We start from the raw sequence: 17973 nt of genomic DNA on the forward strand, positions 1-17973 counted from the left end.
GATGGAAGCATAACTGGTAACATTAGATACCATCACCGTTGAAGAAGAGTGACCTTGTGAACTTTTGATTACATGCCACCCGGTTTCAGAGCTTTGTGTCATCTACCACTTTTTCATCTCACTTTGCGACGTACAACCATGAAATGTGGTAACATGCATTCAAAACCACGCCTCTTTTGAACCCGTAGGTGATCACGTTTTTGGGAAGCGCTCTTGGGCAATTACTGGCTTCTTCTGCAACGTGGTTGCGCACGACTACTCCCAACAACAACCACTCCCTCGACGTCGAAGTTCGTTTTGATGACATGGCTTTTGATGATACTGCAAACACATCTTCTTACACCACATCATATGTGTTTGTATCCCTTTGTCACGGATTATGGGTCACCGCGATTGCAATCTGACACAAACAAGTTATTGACATCACATCACATCGCATGTTTAGCTTTCCAAATCTATTATAAAAGTTCAACGGGAGTACAAAGCATCTCAAACATAATAAAAATTACATGGAGATTCCGAGACCACATAGCGACTACTACTGCCGCCAGAACGAGCTAAAGACACGCTGCTGTCACCGCTCCTCCACCAGAGCCAGCTTGATCTTGTCGATGACATCACATGGTTAGTTTGATTGGTATTTTCTCTAGTCAAATAATCATGTCTATTGTATTGATCATGTTTTATCCACTGCATTTTCAGATTAATTTAATGAAAAATATGAGTATATTCACCAATAAATAAATACTCCTCCTACTAATAAGAAAAGAAGTATGTGAACTGCATAAGGTACGGAGTAGTGGCATATCGGACACATATTGCCTGGCCCCGAGCCTCCAAATCCGCGAGCCGCACCTCGAAACCGCAAACTCACCCATCGTTCCATCTATTCAACCGCGCAACCATATGATGTTGCTAGGCTCCGCTCATGGAAACACACCGCCACCATATATTTTCCCGGGCAGCCGTGATCGCCCAAGCTAGCAATGGAGCTCTCACTCGTCTCCGCCAAGGCCTCACCCCGCGCCGCCGCGGCCGCCGTCTCCTCCTCCCCGCTCCTCCCCTCCGCCACGCGGAGCCGCCCCCGCGGCCGGCGGTTCCGCTGCGTCGCCGCGGCGTCCAAGGGGGAGGAGGTGTTCGGCGGCCGGAAGGAGCTCACGGGCGTGCAGCCGCTGGTGGAGGCATTGCCGCCCGCGGGGCGGGCGGTGTTGGAGCTCGCGGTCGTTGCCGCGGCGGCGGCGGGGGGGTACAGCCTCGGGACACGCTACGGCGGCACGCGGACCACGGCCGTCGCGGGCGCGGCCGTGCTCGGGGCGGCCACCCTTGCGGGGGCCGCCGCTGTGAACTCCGTCGTGCCGGGGGTCGCCGCCGTGGGGCTCCACAACTACGTCGCAGGCTCTGACGACCCCACCGCGCTGGAGGCTAGTGAGGTGGCGGCCATCGCGAGCAAGTGAGTCTGGAATGCCGCCCAATAGTTGCTGCATTGGTTTTGCTCTTCACTTGTCTGTATTAGCGGCCGTGTAATTACACCAAGTTTCTTCTTCTTCTTCCAAAAAAAACATTTTCTTAAGTGTTTTTAGTCCAGTTTTGAAACTTGAATTCTTTGTTAGCACACAAGATGGAGTTAGTCCATTATCTTATCCTTTTATTTTGTTTCAGATATGGAGTCAGTACACAAGATGCAGCATTCAAATCAGAGCTCTGTGACCTGTATGCCAGGTGAGCCTCCCTCTTGACACCTCTGAAATTGTTCAGTTGTTTTCCACGATTGTGAACATGGTGTGTGCAAGACTACAGATAAATATTGGCTTTAAGTACATCAGTGATTTTTGGTTCAAGGATGCAAGCTTTAACTGCACAATTTTCATAACGGCACTTCTGTTAGCCCAGAACTACTCGCTAGCACCCGAGTACACTGATAAACGACCGGTAGAAGAGCTAAGTGCTACTACTACTTGCGCTCTGCAAACTAGCAAAGCACACACTGTCTAGTGCTGCTCATACACACACGCCCATGGAAGAGAGAAGCTCACGGACACGCTGATTGTTGTGAAGCTCAAATGGATTGGAGTGGAATGGATTTTACAATGCGGGATACAACTCCTTTTATAGGAGCTTTGAGCCGGCTTGCACCGGACGTGTAGCCAGTAAGAAACTACTACACACTTACCCTATCTATTCCTGGTAATTTCCTATCTACTACTAGGAAATCATTACGTACTTGCATGGACAGCTCTAGTCAACTCCAGGTCAAGTTTCTTCCACAGCTAAGGAAGCGACTAGGTGATTTCCATGCAATTGCCGTGAGACAGGGGTGAAGCCCACAATCTCCCCCTCAACCCTGTCGAACGGGTTGGATGTCGACAATCCCGACCTTGTCACGCAGCTCTTGGAACGGGACATGACCAAGTGCCTTCCTCGGGATGTCCGCCTTCTCAGGCTTTGTGTAGCCCGTATGCCCTGCTCGCGCTTTGCCACCAGAGCGAAGACCTCTTGCAAGTCCTCCCCCGTGCGTTGTACTTACCCTTTCGCTACGAGTCGCGCCTTGTGCTTGATGATGGCGCCGTGCTCGTCCTTCTTGATCTTGGGGTGCTGCGGTCGTCCCGCAGGTTCGCCGAGAAGATCCCCCTAGGCGTCGGAACCCGTGTGGAGCGCCAACGTTGGTGTTGGCATTGAACAGGTCCGACCACGCTGTTGGCGGGGACATGAACTGCCCAGCAACCACCTCGCTTGTGGGCGTCGGTCTTGCTGGGGTGATAGTTCCTGACGTCACACTGCCCGAGAATTCCCTTCCCAGGGTCGTCCTGTCGGACGTCATGCTACCCAGGAACTCCCTTCCCGTGGATGACTTGTCGGACTTCACATTACCTGGGAACTCCCTTCCCGGGGTCGTTGTGCCGGACGCCGCACTGACAAGAGTGGCTTCTCCTAGGATAGCGGAGTCCTTGTCATTCTTCTCGTCGGACTTGCTTGTAGGGTCTCCCCCGACAGTCGTGAGTCGTGCCACCCGCACGGACTCAACGGACCCTGAGCGCGTCGGGGCTGCGGTGTGGCCGACCACAGAGCACCGTGCCTCCTGCACGGTCTCGACCGTCGCCACCAGCGTGGTCGGCGCGTGTCCGACCAGAGAGTGTCGTGCCTCCCGCATGAACTCGATAGACCCCAAGCACGTCGGGGTCACGGCATGGCCGACTAGAGAGTGTCGCACCTCCTGCACGGCCTCGATAGTCGCCATAGTCACGGTCGAGACCTTGGCGCCCCATGACCGTCTCTTCATCGCCCCTCAGTTGAGGCCTGTCAAAGAGTGTCGTGTCGCCCACACGGGCTTGCAGAACCCCGAGAACCTGGTTGTCGGGGTGTGGCCGACCTGAGAGTGTCGTGCCTCTTGCACGGGCTCACTAGTCGCCAGCATCATGGTTGGGACGTGGCCCACCATATGCGTCGTTGCCGTGCCTCCTGACACGGGCTTCTTGGGTCCCGAGGATGTCGGCGACGCCTTTGCCGTGCCAACTTGCACGGGCTTGTCGGGTCCCAAGGATGTCGGGGCCGCGATTGCCATGCCAACTTGCACGGGCTTGACTAGTGTCACAAGGGACGTGGTTGCCGGGGTGTGGCTCCCCCACACCCGGGTCTTCATCTCCTCCCAATCGTAGTCTCCCGAGAACGTTGTTGTCGGGGAGAGCGCTACCGATGTCGGGAGGGGATTACTTGAAGAGCTCCGTGCCTCCCGCACGGACTTGACGGTTGTCGGCACCATGGTCGCCGGAGGTGCTGCGACCTCCTGCACGGCTTCGATGCTTGTCGGAACCATGGTCTCCGGAGGCGCTGCGCCCTCCTGCATGGTCTCAACGCAAGCCATCATCATTGCTGGCCCATCGTCCTCTTCAGCCTGCACGAGATTTGCCGCGGCTGCGGCATCCTCGTCAGCCATCCTTTTGCGGCACTCACGGGCCCAGTGGCCCTTGATGCTGCAAGATTGGCACTTGTCTCGGTCGTCGTTGCCGGCACCTCGTCCGGCTCCGCCCTGGGTGCGACCACCGCCTCTGCCGGTGTCGCCTCCGTTGCTCAGGGCACCTCCACCACGTCCTTGACGCTTCCTCGCCTCCTACTTCTTCGAGAATAGGAGTTGTTCTCCTCCGAAGATCTCACGGCCGTCCTCAAGGCGGTCCTCGACCACCCGCAACCGGCCCGTGAGCTCCTCGATGGAGAGCTCACTCAGGTCAAGCAAGGTCTCGATGGAGATTGTTACCTGAGCGAAGCGAGGTGGCACGACGCGGAGAAATTTCCGCACGACTCTCGTGGAGTTGTATCCCGCACTGTAAAATCCATTCCACTCCAATCCATTTGAGCTTCACAACAATCGGCGTGTCCGTGAGCTTCTCTCTTCCATGTGCGTGTGTGTATGAGCAGCACTAGACAGTGTGTGCTTTGCTAGTTTGCAGAGCGCAAGTAGTAGTAGCACTTAGCTCTTCCACCGGTCGTTTATCAGTGTACTCGAGTGCTAGCGAGTAGTTCTGGGCTAACAACTTCTGTGTGCACAGGATATTCCCTTGAACTGCTTGTGTATGTTTTGTCAAATAGTTTGATAATTTAACACAAGTTTTTTTTCAAAGCCATCAATTTAATATATAGCTGTTGTTGCCTGTAAAAGGCCTCGGGAAATTTGGTACCTGAAAACATCTTTGGTTCAGAATTTCAGATACAAGTAATTGTTGCTTGAACAAGTTGCTGAGTATTGTAACTCTTAATGGGCCAATGAGGCAATGACAGTTTTAGATGGCATTGTTGGCATTCACCACTCTGCGTGCCCTGTTACCGCCTTTATCCTACTATACAAGCGAGGCTTCTTGCTGTGGCTCTTAGCCACTTACTAATTTCAAGCAACCTATATTGCACAATGCTAGCACACTTGCTTCTTTACTTATATAGGAGTAAATTCAGATTACTTTACTTGGCCCTGTGGTAATGATAAAGCACTTACTTTGCTGCTTTTATACAGCATGCATTTTCCCTTTTAGAAGTAAAATGAAAACATCACCTACATATAGTTCACATCTTGACAATCTGGCCATTGATGAACATTAGCCATTCGCTTATACTTTATCCTATCCATTCTTTCCGCAGCTTTGTTTACTCAGTACTTCCTCCAGGACATGAAGATCTCAAAGGTACTGAGGTTGAAGCTATTAAAAAGTTTAAAAAAGCTCTTGGACTCGATGATGTGGATGCTGCAAATATGCACCTGGCGGTATTGCCTCATGATCCAAGCACTTCTATATCTTAGTATCTATATCAGGTGTTCTTATGACTTTACTCACCATTTTCACATTTACTCTGTTTTCTCCCCATCGCCTTACGCGTCTCACTTTGCTCGCTGTAATAGATTGGTAGACGCTTATACAGAGAGAGACTCGATGTAAGTGACTCTGCTTGGAAGTAATTATGCACAATGGATACCTAAAACTGTTTTCTAATTCTGTTTAACTATGGGAAATATTTCATAGGCATTCCAAAAGTTAATTTTTGTGTCAAATCTTGTCTTCGGAGATGCATCAGACTTCATACTTCCATGGAAACATCTTTTCGGGATCACGGACTATCAGGTACATGAGTATAAGATAATGGTCAATCATTTACCACTATGCATAGCATGCCTCAGTTTTATGACTTCGTCTTATCAAGAAAGCAGAATGCCACCACATTAGGGTATTTTTATAATGTTGCGGTCAAATTTGGCATGTAATTGCTCCCATTTTATTAAATTTGCCACCTTGAGAGGCCTCTCAAATCATGCTTAGCATGCTCATTGCTTAGTTTGTGCCGTTCGTGATGCAAGTCGTGGACGAAGGCCGAAGGTTTTGCCTGGAATTCCAAACTCTCAGTGCCACTAATTTAGGTTACAAGTATTGGAAATGAAATGCTCCTTTCGTCCAACATGCGTGCTAGACTACCAGTCACAAAATATAAAATTGTAATAATAATGAAATCTTTTGCTACAAACATGCCCACATAATTTTGTCATGGCCAATTTACATGTCAAATAAAAATGAAAGTAGTAGTTAAAAGCAAATAGCTTTGTGTTGACGAAGACGAGGACATTGATTTCCTGAAAGGCTGAAACATGTACATATTGCACATTCATATGTCTCACAGACCTTTTTGCTAGTATTTCAGAGCATATCTTTTGAACTTCTCATTCCTAATTACTCTGGTGCAAGTATCTGTATTTCTTCATGTCTTGTTTGACATAGTAGTTGTTCATTGTCATGATATTTTGGCAGATCGATATTGCTATGCGGGAGAATGCCAAAAGTCTGTACGCGTTAGAGCTCAAGTCTATTGGAAGAGGTATCGCTTAAACACGCTCTTCTGTAGGCATTAGTTCCATTCTTAAGTCATATTGTGCTTACAAGGTATAACATTGTCAAGTAGATTAGACTTAGGAAAGATAGAATGGTACCTTCTGTTATCGAACTGATTACATGGTATATTATTTTTTTGCATTTCTCATCTCTGACATATGATATTTCTCTAGGTCTTGACATAGGCACGCTCATTGAAGTGAGGAGAGTACAACTTGCATATAAACTTTTTGATGAGGTAACCCTTTTCTTGTCACAATTTTACTGCTTGATTGGCTTCATTTGCTTTTTCATCTTCACCGATACTTGGGGCATAATATCACTTATCTCCAAATAGCATAAAATCTAAGAATGTACCGTACAATTCGCAAAAAAGGGAAAGGTATGTACTGTGTACACTCGTCAAGAGTTAGGCTGCTAATTTTCTGCAGCAGATTGCAGAATAAGCACAACACATCATACTTCAGCAACCGCAAATTGAGCCTTAGACAACAGGCGACATAAAAGTGATTCAAATATGGGAAACGTTACCTTTCAGCCGGCTGATCGCGCTCTCGCGTCCGCCGCCTCCTTTGCTCGACACTTGGCCATGTGGTTGTGAGTTCAATCGGAGGGAAGGAAGGAGCGGAGGGACGCGGCCTCGTGAGCGTGTTACGTGCTGTCGATTGCCGCTGGTACTCGCGAGAATCGGTCAGCACGGCGGGTTTTTTTTTTTGCAACAAGGACTATGTTGCAATAGCGACGGACACAGCTGCTAGCCGCATATGCTTTTCTTTGCTAAATGTTTCTGCAACAAGGATCCTGTTGCAAAAAGAAATGCAACATTACCTCTGTGGCAAGGTTTCTGCAACATTATCATTGTTGCAAAGATGTCTCTGCAATATTGCCTCTGTTGCAACAGGGAACGACACGTTCAGCCGCTCAATGGAGCGAGATCCGCCGGCCGATGTGTAGCAGCTCCCTTCAAATATTTAATTGTTGTCAATCTAAGCATGTTCTGTTGTAGCATATCTGAATATTTGAATTTTTTTGCAGGTTGCTGCTGACATGTTCAAGGAGCATGCGAAGAAGTTGATTCAAGAAAACATTTCATCTGCTTTATCCATATTGAAGTCCAATACCAGTGCAGGGTATGAGGCCTACTTATCTGCAAAAACCTGCTGACAGAATTTATCATTTGAGACTTTGCACGAAAACCTGGTTTTTTTTACGAGAACATGAAAACTTGAATTGATGTTACCCATAATATAATGCTTTTAGGAAAAAGGGTGTTTCTTATTTAAACTGATGCAGGCTTTTAATTTGTTGTAACTTCGAGTGATATATAATTGAGGAAAGTAGATTGTATGTAGTAATTAGGAACAACATATTTTTCTCCCTTGTTAACAGCCAGAAATCATCCATCACATGCCACCTTCCCCACACATAGGCCAGTCCTGTTCTTATTGGAGTTGCAAGCTTTCAGTGTTGTTTTGTCTATCACAAGCAATAACATATGTACTCAAACCAGTTGATAGAAGTGATTTCCTTTTCGAAAAAAGTTAAATTTGATGGATATTTCTGCCTTCACTACTTGGTGATATTTAACTATTAGTGAGAAAAATGAGCCACTGCATCTGCCTTCCAAGGGAATGTGAGATTATCAACAATATACTTTGTACGAAACTGCATGGGCTTTTCTTGACCAATATTTATCAAATAGATGTTCCCGTTGGAGAAGTGGTCAAGCCATCTGAATCTCTCTATGCATCGATGCAGAACATAAACACTTCTTTGCCTTGATACTAAACCATATGATATCTGATTACAGGAACATTCCCACAGAGGTTATTAATGAGGTGAATAGTATCCTTGCATTCAATAGGTTGCTAACAGTTCTAAGCAAGTTTCCTCAAGGCGAGCGATTTGCACGTGGGCTTGGACCTATCTCGTTAGGTGATTAAAGTTGTAAAGTTTTTTTAATTCATATGTGATTGGTTGGACCTTGCTTAAGATTGGTTATTGTGAATGTCTTGCATAGCTGGAGATTTTGATCATGATAAGATGGTTGGTGATCTAAAGATACTCTATGCGGCCTATACAACAGAAGTACTTTCAGATGGACTTCTTGATGATGAGAAGGTGATTCCACATTCTACGCATTTAGTTAATTAATTTGATGCTCCTTTTGAAATGTTAACCTAAAATAAGGCATCGCTAGTTCTGTAGGCCTATGAAATGACCAATTCGAATAAACACAACTGTTGCGAATTTTCTTGATTTAAGTTGAGTAGGGCTAGTTAGCAAGATGCTGGGAATCTTCAAAATAGTCTGGATTTTGTGTGGACATAATTAATCCATTGAATTTTGAGCATTCCAGACTAGGTAATCTTAGATCAAGTGGTTTATACAGTAAATGATGGTGCTGTAGAAACTGCTGTATGCACACACCGGCTCTATCTTGCACTGTATTTTATATTTCTATATATTTCACAATCTTGATGGTAACTGGTAAGTAATTAGGAGATAATATGTTAGGTGTTGAGCTGTTGTTAAGAAATAATAACGGCTGAAAAATCATGTTTCATTTGTTTGAGTATCAAAGATCATGCCCATTAAGAAACTGCGATAAATTATGCTTACTGTCAAATATAACTGTGAATTATGCCTAGCATTAGATCAGTTAGCTTGAGTTTACATAATCCTACTTGATTAGACCCCCACTTATCACTTGAATAATTCTCTTCTTTTCAAAAGCACTTAAATTGGAGGATATTGTCAATGTGTCAATGACATGTGGCCTCAGCCTCACATGCAATGCTATTTCCTGATGATGCATCTCTGCGATTGTACCAAGCTTATTTCTGTCGGTTATATGGGAGCGCACATGGTAGACTGATTAGCTTTACCCAATTGATCTATCTTCAAACCTTGTTATTGCTGATTGCTACTCAAACTGCAATACAGAACTTGCTAACTTGGTATGTGTATTCAAACGGTTCATGGTTTTGAACTTTTGATTGTTCAAAATCACCTTATGACCGTTCCCATACTTTTTTCTACTGAATATGGTAATGTGTTTTGCGGGGGTAGCACCTTAACAGAAATCTTTCTGTGAATGACAAAAATGCAGCTTGGTCCTTTAAATGAGCTGAGGAATATATTTGGGCTTGGGAAGCGTGAGGCAGAAGCAATCATAGAAGGAGTAATGTCAGATGTTAAATCTCAAGTACCAGCATGAAGCTCGTGCGTGTGCATCGCTACAGAGTAAAAAGTTGTACTGCTATTTGTTCAGGAATACTGTTTTCTTTGTTGCATGGAAATAACCAGAGAGAAAACAATGTCATTCGGAATTGTTGCCTTAGCATTTTGTATTTCTGCCAGTTACCAGGTAAAAGAATTTCGTGAACAGAAAAGAAACATGCCCTTCTGCAGAAACTGCATATACCAATAACCATGTAAACCGTACACATCATACAAGTATAACTAAACCAAACAATTTGTTATGACCGGCCTGACTTGTGGCCGTAGAAGGCCCACGGGCAATCTTAGCCCACAAGTTATCTTAGGTTAATTCGTATGCAAGTTATTTAGGTTATAAATATATGTTGTAAAGACTCTTTTTCAGATTAAGCAATAAGAATATTATCTCTATTGCCCGGCCCCAGAGGAGCCGGAACCCTAGCCGCCCCTGCCTCTTGCGCCGTTGCCGCCATCTTCATCTCCCGCGACGGCGCGGACGCTCATCGCCTCGCCCAGCCCCCTCCTTCCCTTACTGCTTACGCCCTAGGTCTGGTAGGGTACAAGCTCCTACCACAATTGTAATGACTTTTAAGTTTTCCACAACAATTCATGTTCTAACTTGTGATTTCCACCCGTTGTAATAGAAACATGCACTGAAGCGAAAGGGGGACAACTATGAGATTTCCTAACAGTGAGAGCATCTCAAGCCGTTCGGCCTCCTAGGGCGCCGAAAAAGTGCCGTCTGGGGGCGAACCGGCGCTAGATTGGCCCTTGGGGTGATCTAGCTCCCAGCCACGCCCCCAGGCGCCGCCCCTCAAGTCGCGGCAAATTTAAACTAGGTCGTTCCCGCTTGCAAAAAAACGCCCCTGTCGAGCGATTAGCGGCCAAGTTCGGCGATCGGATAAAAAGTTCGGCGTACAAAAAAAACGAGAGGACGCGTGGGCAACGCATCAAACGGCGAGGTCGGCCTCCGGCATCGGCGGAGTCGGCGTGCGCGGGCTTGACGGTGTCGGCGCTGCTTCTGTGCTGCTGGGCGTCATGGAGGCATCCTCGCTCGGGCTTGGCGTCGTCGGCGTGGGCGTGGGAGTTGGCGCCGCCGTCGATGGCAGCTGGTTCAGGATGAGGCCGCGCTCCGCTAGGTACCACGCCTTGAGCTGCTCGTCGTTGCTCTGGAGCATGTCCGCCCCACCCATCAGAAAAGCCAGGTCGGTGTTCCTCTTCTTCGCGGCGACGTTGGTGTGGAGTAGGTCGAGCTTGACGGCGTTGTTCGTCATCAACGCCGACCAGCGCGCCTCGGTCTTCTCCTCCCGCAGGGCGGCCCGGGCCTGTGCGTCGGCAAGGCAATGCTCGATGGACTCTTGCACTCGCGCGGTGGCTGAATCGGCGTGCTTCCGCTTCTTGGCCCCTTTGTTGGGTGTTAGCGCGTCCGGCTTGTAGGTCTCCTTGGCCTTGGCGAGGGTGCGTCGGACATCCGCCCACTTCTCGCACTTCTCGATTCTCTTAAAGACGTGGAGGTACTTGAAGTCTTGGTCGTTGTTGTCCTGGCGATACATGGCGAACATCCGCACCAGCTGCACCGAGGAACAAACAGTTGGTCGGCGTCCACGGCGAAAAGAAGTGGGAAACCAGCGCGCCATACCTGATCCTCAATGCTGGCGCCGCTCTCCGGGCGAGCCGCGATCTCCTCGACGATCCCATGCCATTTGTTGCACGCCGTCTGGATGAGCCCCCAATGGTTCGCCATCGCCTTCGACCGCGCTGCATGTGGACGCCTTTGAAGTAGGGGTCGACGAGCTTGCGCTTGTCGAACTCGGCCTTGATGCACTCCCAATACGTGTCGATGCTCTGGTTTGTGCCGGTGATCGGGTCGAGGCAGACGACTTTCCATGCTTCGGCGAGACACTCCTGCTCCTTGGACGCCCACTTGATGCGCGGCTCGCCGGTCCTGGCTGCCCCCTTCTTCTTCTTTCATTTCCTCGTCGGCGCAGGCGCCAGCTCCTCCTCCTCCTCCTCGTCCTCCTCCTCCTCATCCGGCTCCTCCTCGGCGTAGTCGAGCTCGCCGTCCATGTCGCCGTTGATGTCTACCGTGTCGTCCTGCATAGTGAACCCAGGGGACGTGGCTACGACGGCCGAGCCTGCCGTGATGATGTCGTCCATGTCGGCTTCGGTCGCGTCGGTGTTGCCAAGGTGCGACGTGGAGGTTTGGGAGAAGGGCAGCGCGCCACGACGGAGAGCGGGTGTCGGGGAGGATGCGTGGGCCGATGGCGAGTAGTTGTACGGAGGGGACTGCACACCGGCGAAGGCGGGCGAGGGCGTCCGCTGGGCCGGGTGACCATGGGAAAGGTGATGTTGGGGTTAAACTCACCGTGCGCGTACCCGTCGGCGTAGCCCAGCGACGGCGGGCAGACCCAGGGTTGCGGCGAGGCCGAGAAGCCGGACGGAGAGCCGACGCTTTGCTGGCTCCAGGGCGCGTACTACCCGTGGACACCGGGTGGATTCATCATCCCCACGCGAGCCGCCTTGGCTTGTTCGGCCGAGCGCTCTGCCTGATCCGCCGCCGCCGCAGCCGCGATCGCCGCTCTGTCCCTGGCCTTCTTGGCGTTGGCCCTGTTCCTCCGGTCGATGGTGACCGCCTCCCGGCGCTGAACTTCAGCCCTCCAGTCGGCGTTGGACATGCCCGGGGGCTTGGACAGCGGCGCCCTCGGTTTCCTCTGCTTCGGCTGGGCGACGGCAGCGGTCGCACCCATCGCGGCGCGGGGGCCACATACTTCTTCGGCGGCATGTCGGCCAGCGGGGAGGAGAGTACGAGAAGATTGGCGGGAGGAATGGAGAGAATGAAAGGGAAGCCGGGGGGAAAGCGGGAAGAAACGGCGGGAAAAGGCCCTCCTCTCGCCGACAGAGCGGCCCCACGCGCCCTTTTCGCTTGTGCCGGCGCCCCCAGGTGCCTCCCTAGCGCGCCGGGTTCGGCACGGGTGCACCGGCTGTTATTTCGGCCCAACCCGGCTAAAAATGGACTCCTAGGGCGCGACTGGGCCGATTTTCGTCCGCCGGCGCTAGAAAATCGTCTGAGGAGGGGGGTCTGTTGGGGGGCACGGCTGGAGATGCTCTGACCACTTTCTACTCAAGTACTCCCTCCGTCTCAAAATAAGTGTCACTGATTTAGTACAAGTACAAAGTTGTACTAAATCAGCGACACTTATTTTGGAGCGGAAAGGGTAGAATACAACTTAATGCCCTCAGCAACTTCAAGGCCTAAAATTACGCTAAAAATATAAACTTTAGGTTCTAGAGAACATTGATCTTGAGCATTTTGGTTGAGCGCTTCGTGTACAATGATTGTGATCCTAATAAGCCAACTTGTATCGAAAGTCCTCTCTGCTCGCAAGATCAAATGAGCTCATGATATGAACAGTAAAATCAGAAAAAAAAATTGAAAAATTAAAATTTGTTTTTTCTTTTATGGCAAACATTGAAAAATGTTTTGATTGATTGCAAAGTTTCGTCATGGAATGACAAATGTGGAAGTCGTGGCAAAAAAAATAAAATAAAATCGATACTCCAAAAATGTTTTTTTTCAAAAAAAAGGCCTTCGTCCCGCTTTATATATAAAACAAACCTCCACCACCACAATCAAGTTCCAGCAAGGTACCAACACCACACCAACGTACACACAAAACGAGGTAACACACAAAGGGTTCTGCTGAGGGCACCAACTCAACAAGCCCTGAATAAAAACAAAAGAGCACATACCGTGAAGAGCAGGAAGCTAGTCCTGGTGCCCCGGTGGCAGAGGTAGTGGAGGCGCCAATCGGAGAGCCAAGGATCTGAGACCTACAGTGAGAGAGTCGATGGCGCCGCACTCTTGTGACACCCCCGATTCGACCGTACACTAATCATACACGCAAACGTGTACGATCAAGATCAGGGACTCACGGGAAGATATCACAACACAACTCTACAAATAAAATAAGTCATTCAAGCATCATATTACAAGCCAGGGGCCTCGAAGGCTCGAATACAAGAACTCGATCATAGACGAGTCAGCGGAAGCAACAATATCTGAGTACAGACATAAGTTAAACAAGTTTGCCTTAAGAAGGCTAGCACAAACTGGGATACAGATCGAAAGAGGCGCAGGCCTCCTACCTGGGATCCTCCTAACTACTCCTGGTCGTCGTCAGCGGGCAGCACGTAGTAGTAGGCACCTCCGGTGTAGTAGGAGTCGTCGTCGATGGTGGCGTCTGGATCCTGGGCTCCAACATCTGGTTGCGACAACCAGGTAGAAGGGATAGGGGAAAAGAAGGAGAAAGCAACCGTGAGTACTCATCCAAAGTACTCGCAAGCAAGGAGCTACACTACAAATGCATGGGTATATGTGTAAAGGCCATATCGGTGGACTGAACTGTAGAATGCCAGAATAAGAGGGGGATAGCTAATCCTGTCGAAGACTACGCTTCTAGCAGCCTCCGCCTTGCAGCATGTAGAAGAGAATAGACTGAAGTCCTCCAAGTAGCATCACATAGCATAATCCCAACCGATGATCCTCCCCTCGTCGCCCTGTGAGAGAGCGATCACCGGTTGTATCTGGCACTTGGAAGGGTGTGTTTTATTAAGTATCCAGTTCTAGTTGTCATAAGGTCAAGGTACAACTCCAAGTCGTCCTGTTACCGAAGATCACGGCTATTTGAATAGATTAACTTCCCTGCAGGGGTGCACCACATAACCCAACACGCTCGATCCCATTTGGCCGGACACACTTTTCTGGGTCATGCCCGGCCTCGGAAGATCAACACGTCGCGGCCCTACCTAGGCACAACAGAGAGGTCAGCACGCCGGTCTAAATCCTATGGCGCGGGGGTCTGGGCCCATCGCCCTTTGCACACCTGCACGCTGCGAACGCGGCCGGAAGCAAAACTAGCCCCCCTAATACAAGAGCAGGCTTACGAACCAATCCGGCGCGCGCCACTCAGTCGCTGACGTCACGAAGGCTTCGGCTGATACCACGACGTCGAGTGCCCATAACTATCCCCGCGTAGATGGTTAGTGCGTATAGGCCAGTGGCCAGACTCAGATCAAATACCAAGATCTCGTTAAACGTGTTATCTTGAAATAACCGCGAACGCCGACCAGGGCCAGGCCCACCTCTCTCCTAGGTGGTCTCAACCTGCCCTGTCGCTTCGCCACAAAGATCCACTCGCGGGTACTCCTACAAGCCGACCCGTCTTTTAGTCATCACATGTATCATGTATAAGGTATATAGCATATACCCGTGATCACCTCCCGAGTGATCATGACCCGATAGTATAGCATGGCAGACGGACAAGAATGTAGGGCCACTGATGATAAACTAGCATCCTATACTAAGCATTAGGATTGCATGTAAAGGTAACAATAGTAGTAGCAAGGACAGGCTATGCAACAGGATATGATTAACGGAAAGCAGTAACATGTTACACTACTCTAATGCAAGCAGTAGAGAGTAGAGTAGGCGATATCTGGTGATCAAGGGGGGGGGCTTGCCTGGTTGCTCTAGCAAGAGAGAGGGGTCGTCAACACTGTAGTCGTACTGCATAGCAGCGGCGTCGGTCTCGATGTCTAGCGAGAGAAGAGGGGGAAGAAACAATAAATATAATGCAAACAAATGCATGACGATGCATGACATGACAAAGCGTGATGCTAGGTGTGCCCTAACGCGGTATGAGGTGGTACCGGTGAAGGGGGAAAACATCCGGGAAAGTATTCACGGTGTTTCGTGTTTTCGGACAGATGAACCGGAGGGGGAAAGTTGTGTGTTCGGTATGCTAGGGATGCGTGGCAGACGAACGGGTCGCGTATCCGGGTTTGTCTCATCGTTCTGAGCAACTTTCATGTTGAAAATAATTTAATCCGAGTTACGGTTTATTTTATATTAATTTTTAAAGATTTATCTATTTTCTAGAATGAATTTAATTGTTTAAATCCAAATTATCCAAAATAGTGACTTGTGATGTCAGCATGACGTCATTATTGTGTCAGCGGTCAACTAGTCAGTTGACCTAGTCAAACTGACATGTGGGTCCTACTGTCATTGTCTATGACTAACTAAACAGGTTTAATTAGTTTAGTTAATTGATTAGGTTAGTTAAACACAATTAATTAAGTTAATTAATTCTTTAATTAATTAATTAATATTTTAATTATTGTTTTTTATTTCTTTTTTTAATAAAGCCGTTCTGGGGGGCGTGGGGCCCGATTGCCAGTGGCTCTGGCGAGCCTTAGCGGGCGTGCGGGTTACTGGCACGGGCGCAGCCCGAACGGGCGATGGCCCTCGCAGGGGCGCACCCGACAGGGCGGCTGGCGGGCACGGGCGCCGGTGCACCGGCGAGCGGGCGACGCAGCAAGGCAGAGGCGGCCGGCGCAAGAAGCAGGCGCCGGCAGGGGTGAGTGGGGCGAGTGGCGAGGGGACGAGGCCGCGGCGGGGCGCGCGAGCACACGGGGAGGGCGCGAAGGGGGAGCCGGGGCGCACAAGAGGGACGCCCCAGGGCCATGGTGAGCGCGGCCGGCGCAGAGCTGCAGCAGACAGCGGTGGTAGCAGCGCCAGCAGCTGCTGCGTTGCAACACTGGGCGGCGATGGTTGGGCGCGCGGGGCTGCCGGTGCAGAGGGCAGGAGGAGAGGCCGGAGGAGGCCACGGCGACGGACGCGTGCGGAGGAGCTCGTCGGGGCGGTCGGGAGCGGCGACGTGCGACAGAGAGGGGAAGAGGGAGGGAGCTCACGATGGGGCGCAGGGACTAAGGCAGCGGCGTGAGGAGGAGGACGGGGACGACTGCGATGTGGAGGAGGCAGACCAACGGGGAGGCGGAAGCAGGCCGGCGAGGTCCAGGCGGGGCGGCGGTGGCCGTGGCGTCTGCGGCCTTCGGGCGCGATCTTGAGCGAGGGGAAAGGCGAGGGGGAGACGACGGGACGGCGCCGACGGGGTCCGGCGAGCGCTTGGCGACGGGGGACGACGGGATTGGCGTTGAAGGGGCTCGGGACTGCTCCCTCGATCCAGATGGGGGAAGGGGATCGAGCGGAGTGGGGGTCGAGGGGAGTGGGGGGAGCGAGTGGGGCGACGGGTGGTTACGGCTAGGGTTTCGGGGGTTAAGGGGAGGGAGTGGGCCGGCCGGCTGGGCCGGTGGAGGCCAGCTGGGCCACTTGCCCAGCAGGGGGGCTTTTCTCTTTTGTTTGTTTTTCTTTTTTTGGTCTGATTTGTATTTTCTTTTCTTTTATTTCCTTTTTTGTTTTATTTAGTTTTAAAGCACTTAGGCACTTTGTAAAATTATGTTTTCTTCACTATAATTACCATAGCAATATTTGACACACACCGAACATTTTAGTTTTAATATTTGAAAACTTTTATTGTCTGCTTAATTTTGAATTTGAATTTGAACCGTTTTCGAACTAACGCGAGATTAGCAACAGTAATCGAGGTGACGTGGCATCATTAGCAGAGGTTCACTGTAGCCTAATTATCCGGGCGTCACAATTCTCCTCCACTACAAGAAATCTCGTCCCGAGATTTAAGAGGGGGACTAAGTGGGAAAGGTCTGGTTACGAAATTCTAACGAATCTTCTCGGTCATAGTTGCTCTTCTCGAAGTGGTCGATCCATGACATTGATGTCTTCATTCCTCTGCTTCATGTCATCATGATGAAGTTGTCGTCCTTTCTTCGGGGAACTCCATCGTACTAACGAATAGGTAAGGGGCAGCTCTACAACGATAGGATGCTATAAGGGTTAACCATCGGGGGTTATCCCATGAATGAACACAGGGGTATCTCTCGAGTTGGTCAAATGAAACACATCGAGAGCCAAGCAAGAAGGTATAGTAAGAAGTATCAAGCGAATAGGCAATCGTTCGATGCCTAATTAGAAGGTGAAAGGGTTTCAGGGCACGAGAATAAGTATTGCGCCTGATACCAGAGTAGATCACTAGGAAGGTGGCTCGCGAATTACATATCAAGTCAAGCGCGAGGAATATCTTTGGCAACAGGGTGTACAGGAGAGTCAGGTTTTGATCCTGGGACATGTGGGTTATGGGCCCACCATGTGGGTTAAAGACAAAGAGTGGTGTCATCTTGCATGGTTATGATAACCATGCAGGTCAGACCATAACCTGTCGGTTATGTCGGCAACAGCGTTGGTACCAAGGGCAGGGGACGAAGAGAACCATTTTCCTGCTCGTTGAACGAGGCGTACCAATAGGCAAGGTTCTCGTCCATCGGTGAGTACCAAAATGTCATCAACAAAAGCAACAGGGTCTTACTGACAGAATTGTACACGGAGGTGTTAACATAAGCAGGGAATTAATACTTCTTAGATCATAATGATCACCAGAAAGGTCAAACAAACCAATGGAAAGAAAAACGTGAC

At 49.7% G+C, this 17973-nt stretch overlaps 1 protein-coding gene and 1 pseudogene across 1 annotated transcript; one reads left to right on the forward strand and one right to left on the reverse strand.

Moving 5' to 3' along the window:
* Positions 1-923: 923 nt before the first annotated feature.
* Positions 924-9705, forward strand: LOC125506954 (protein TIC110, chloroplastic). Its single transcript, XM_048671664.2, has 11 exons — positions 924-1450; positions 1660-1719; positions 5125-5248; positions 5384-5416; positions 5505-5603; positions 6282-6348; positions 6536-6600; positions 7398-7492; positions 8173-8297; positions 8383-8483; positions 9475-9705. The coding sequence occupies exons 1-11, from the start codon at positions 987-989 to the stop codon at positions 9580-9582; spliced, it is 1341 nt and encodes a 446-aa protein (XP_048527621.1). The 5' UTR covers positions 924-986; the 3' UTR covers positions 9583-9705.
* On the reverse strand, positions 1726-5089 carry LOC147990985 (uncharacterized; annotated as a pseudogene).
* Positions 9706-17973: the final 8268 nt, after the last annotated feature.

Source organism: Triticum urartu, chromosome 1A, assembly GCF_056163025.1.
Source record: "Triticum urartu cultivar PI428250 chromosome 1A, HENAU_Tu73, whole genome shotgun sequence".
Taxonomy (NCBI): domain Eukaryota; kingdom Viridiplantae; phylum Streptophyta; class Magnoliopsida; order Poales; family Poaceae; genus Triticum; species Triticum urartu.

Bases quoted from the DNA above. Each gene is read 5' to 3' on its own strand.
- LOC125506954 (XM_048671664.2), top strand. From the start codon at position 987: ATGGAGCTCTCACTCGTCTCCGCCAAGGCCTCACCCCGCGCCGCCGCG. The intron at 1,451-1,659 runs GTGAGTCTGGAA...ATTTTGTTTCAG, and splicing joins GTGGCGGCCATCGCGAGCAA to ATATGGAGTCAGTACACAAG. The intron at 5,249-5,383 runs GTATTGCCTCAT...TCGCTGTAATAG, and splicing joins CTGCAAATATGCACCTGGCG to ATTGGTAGACGCTTATACAG.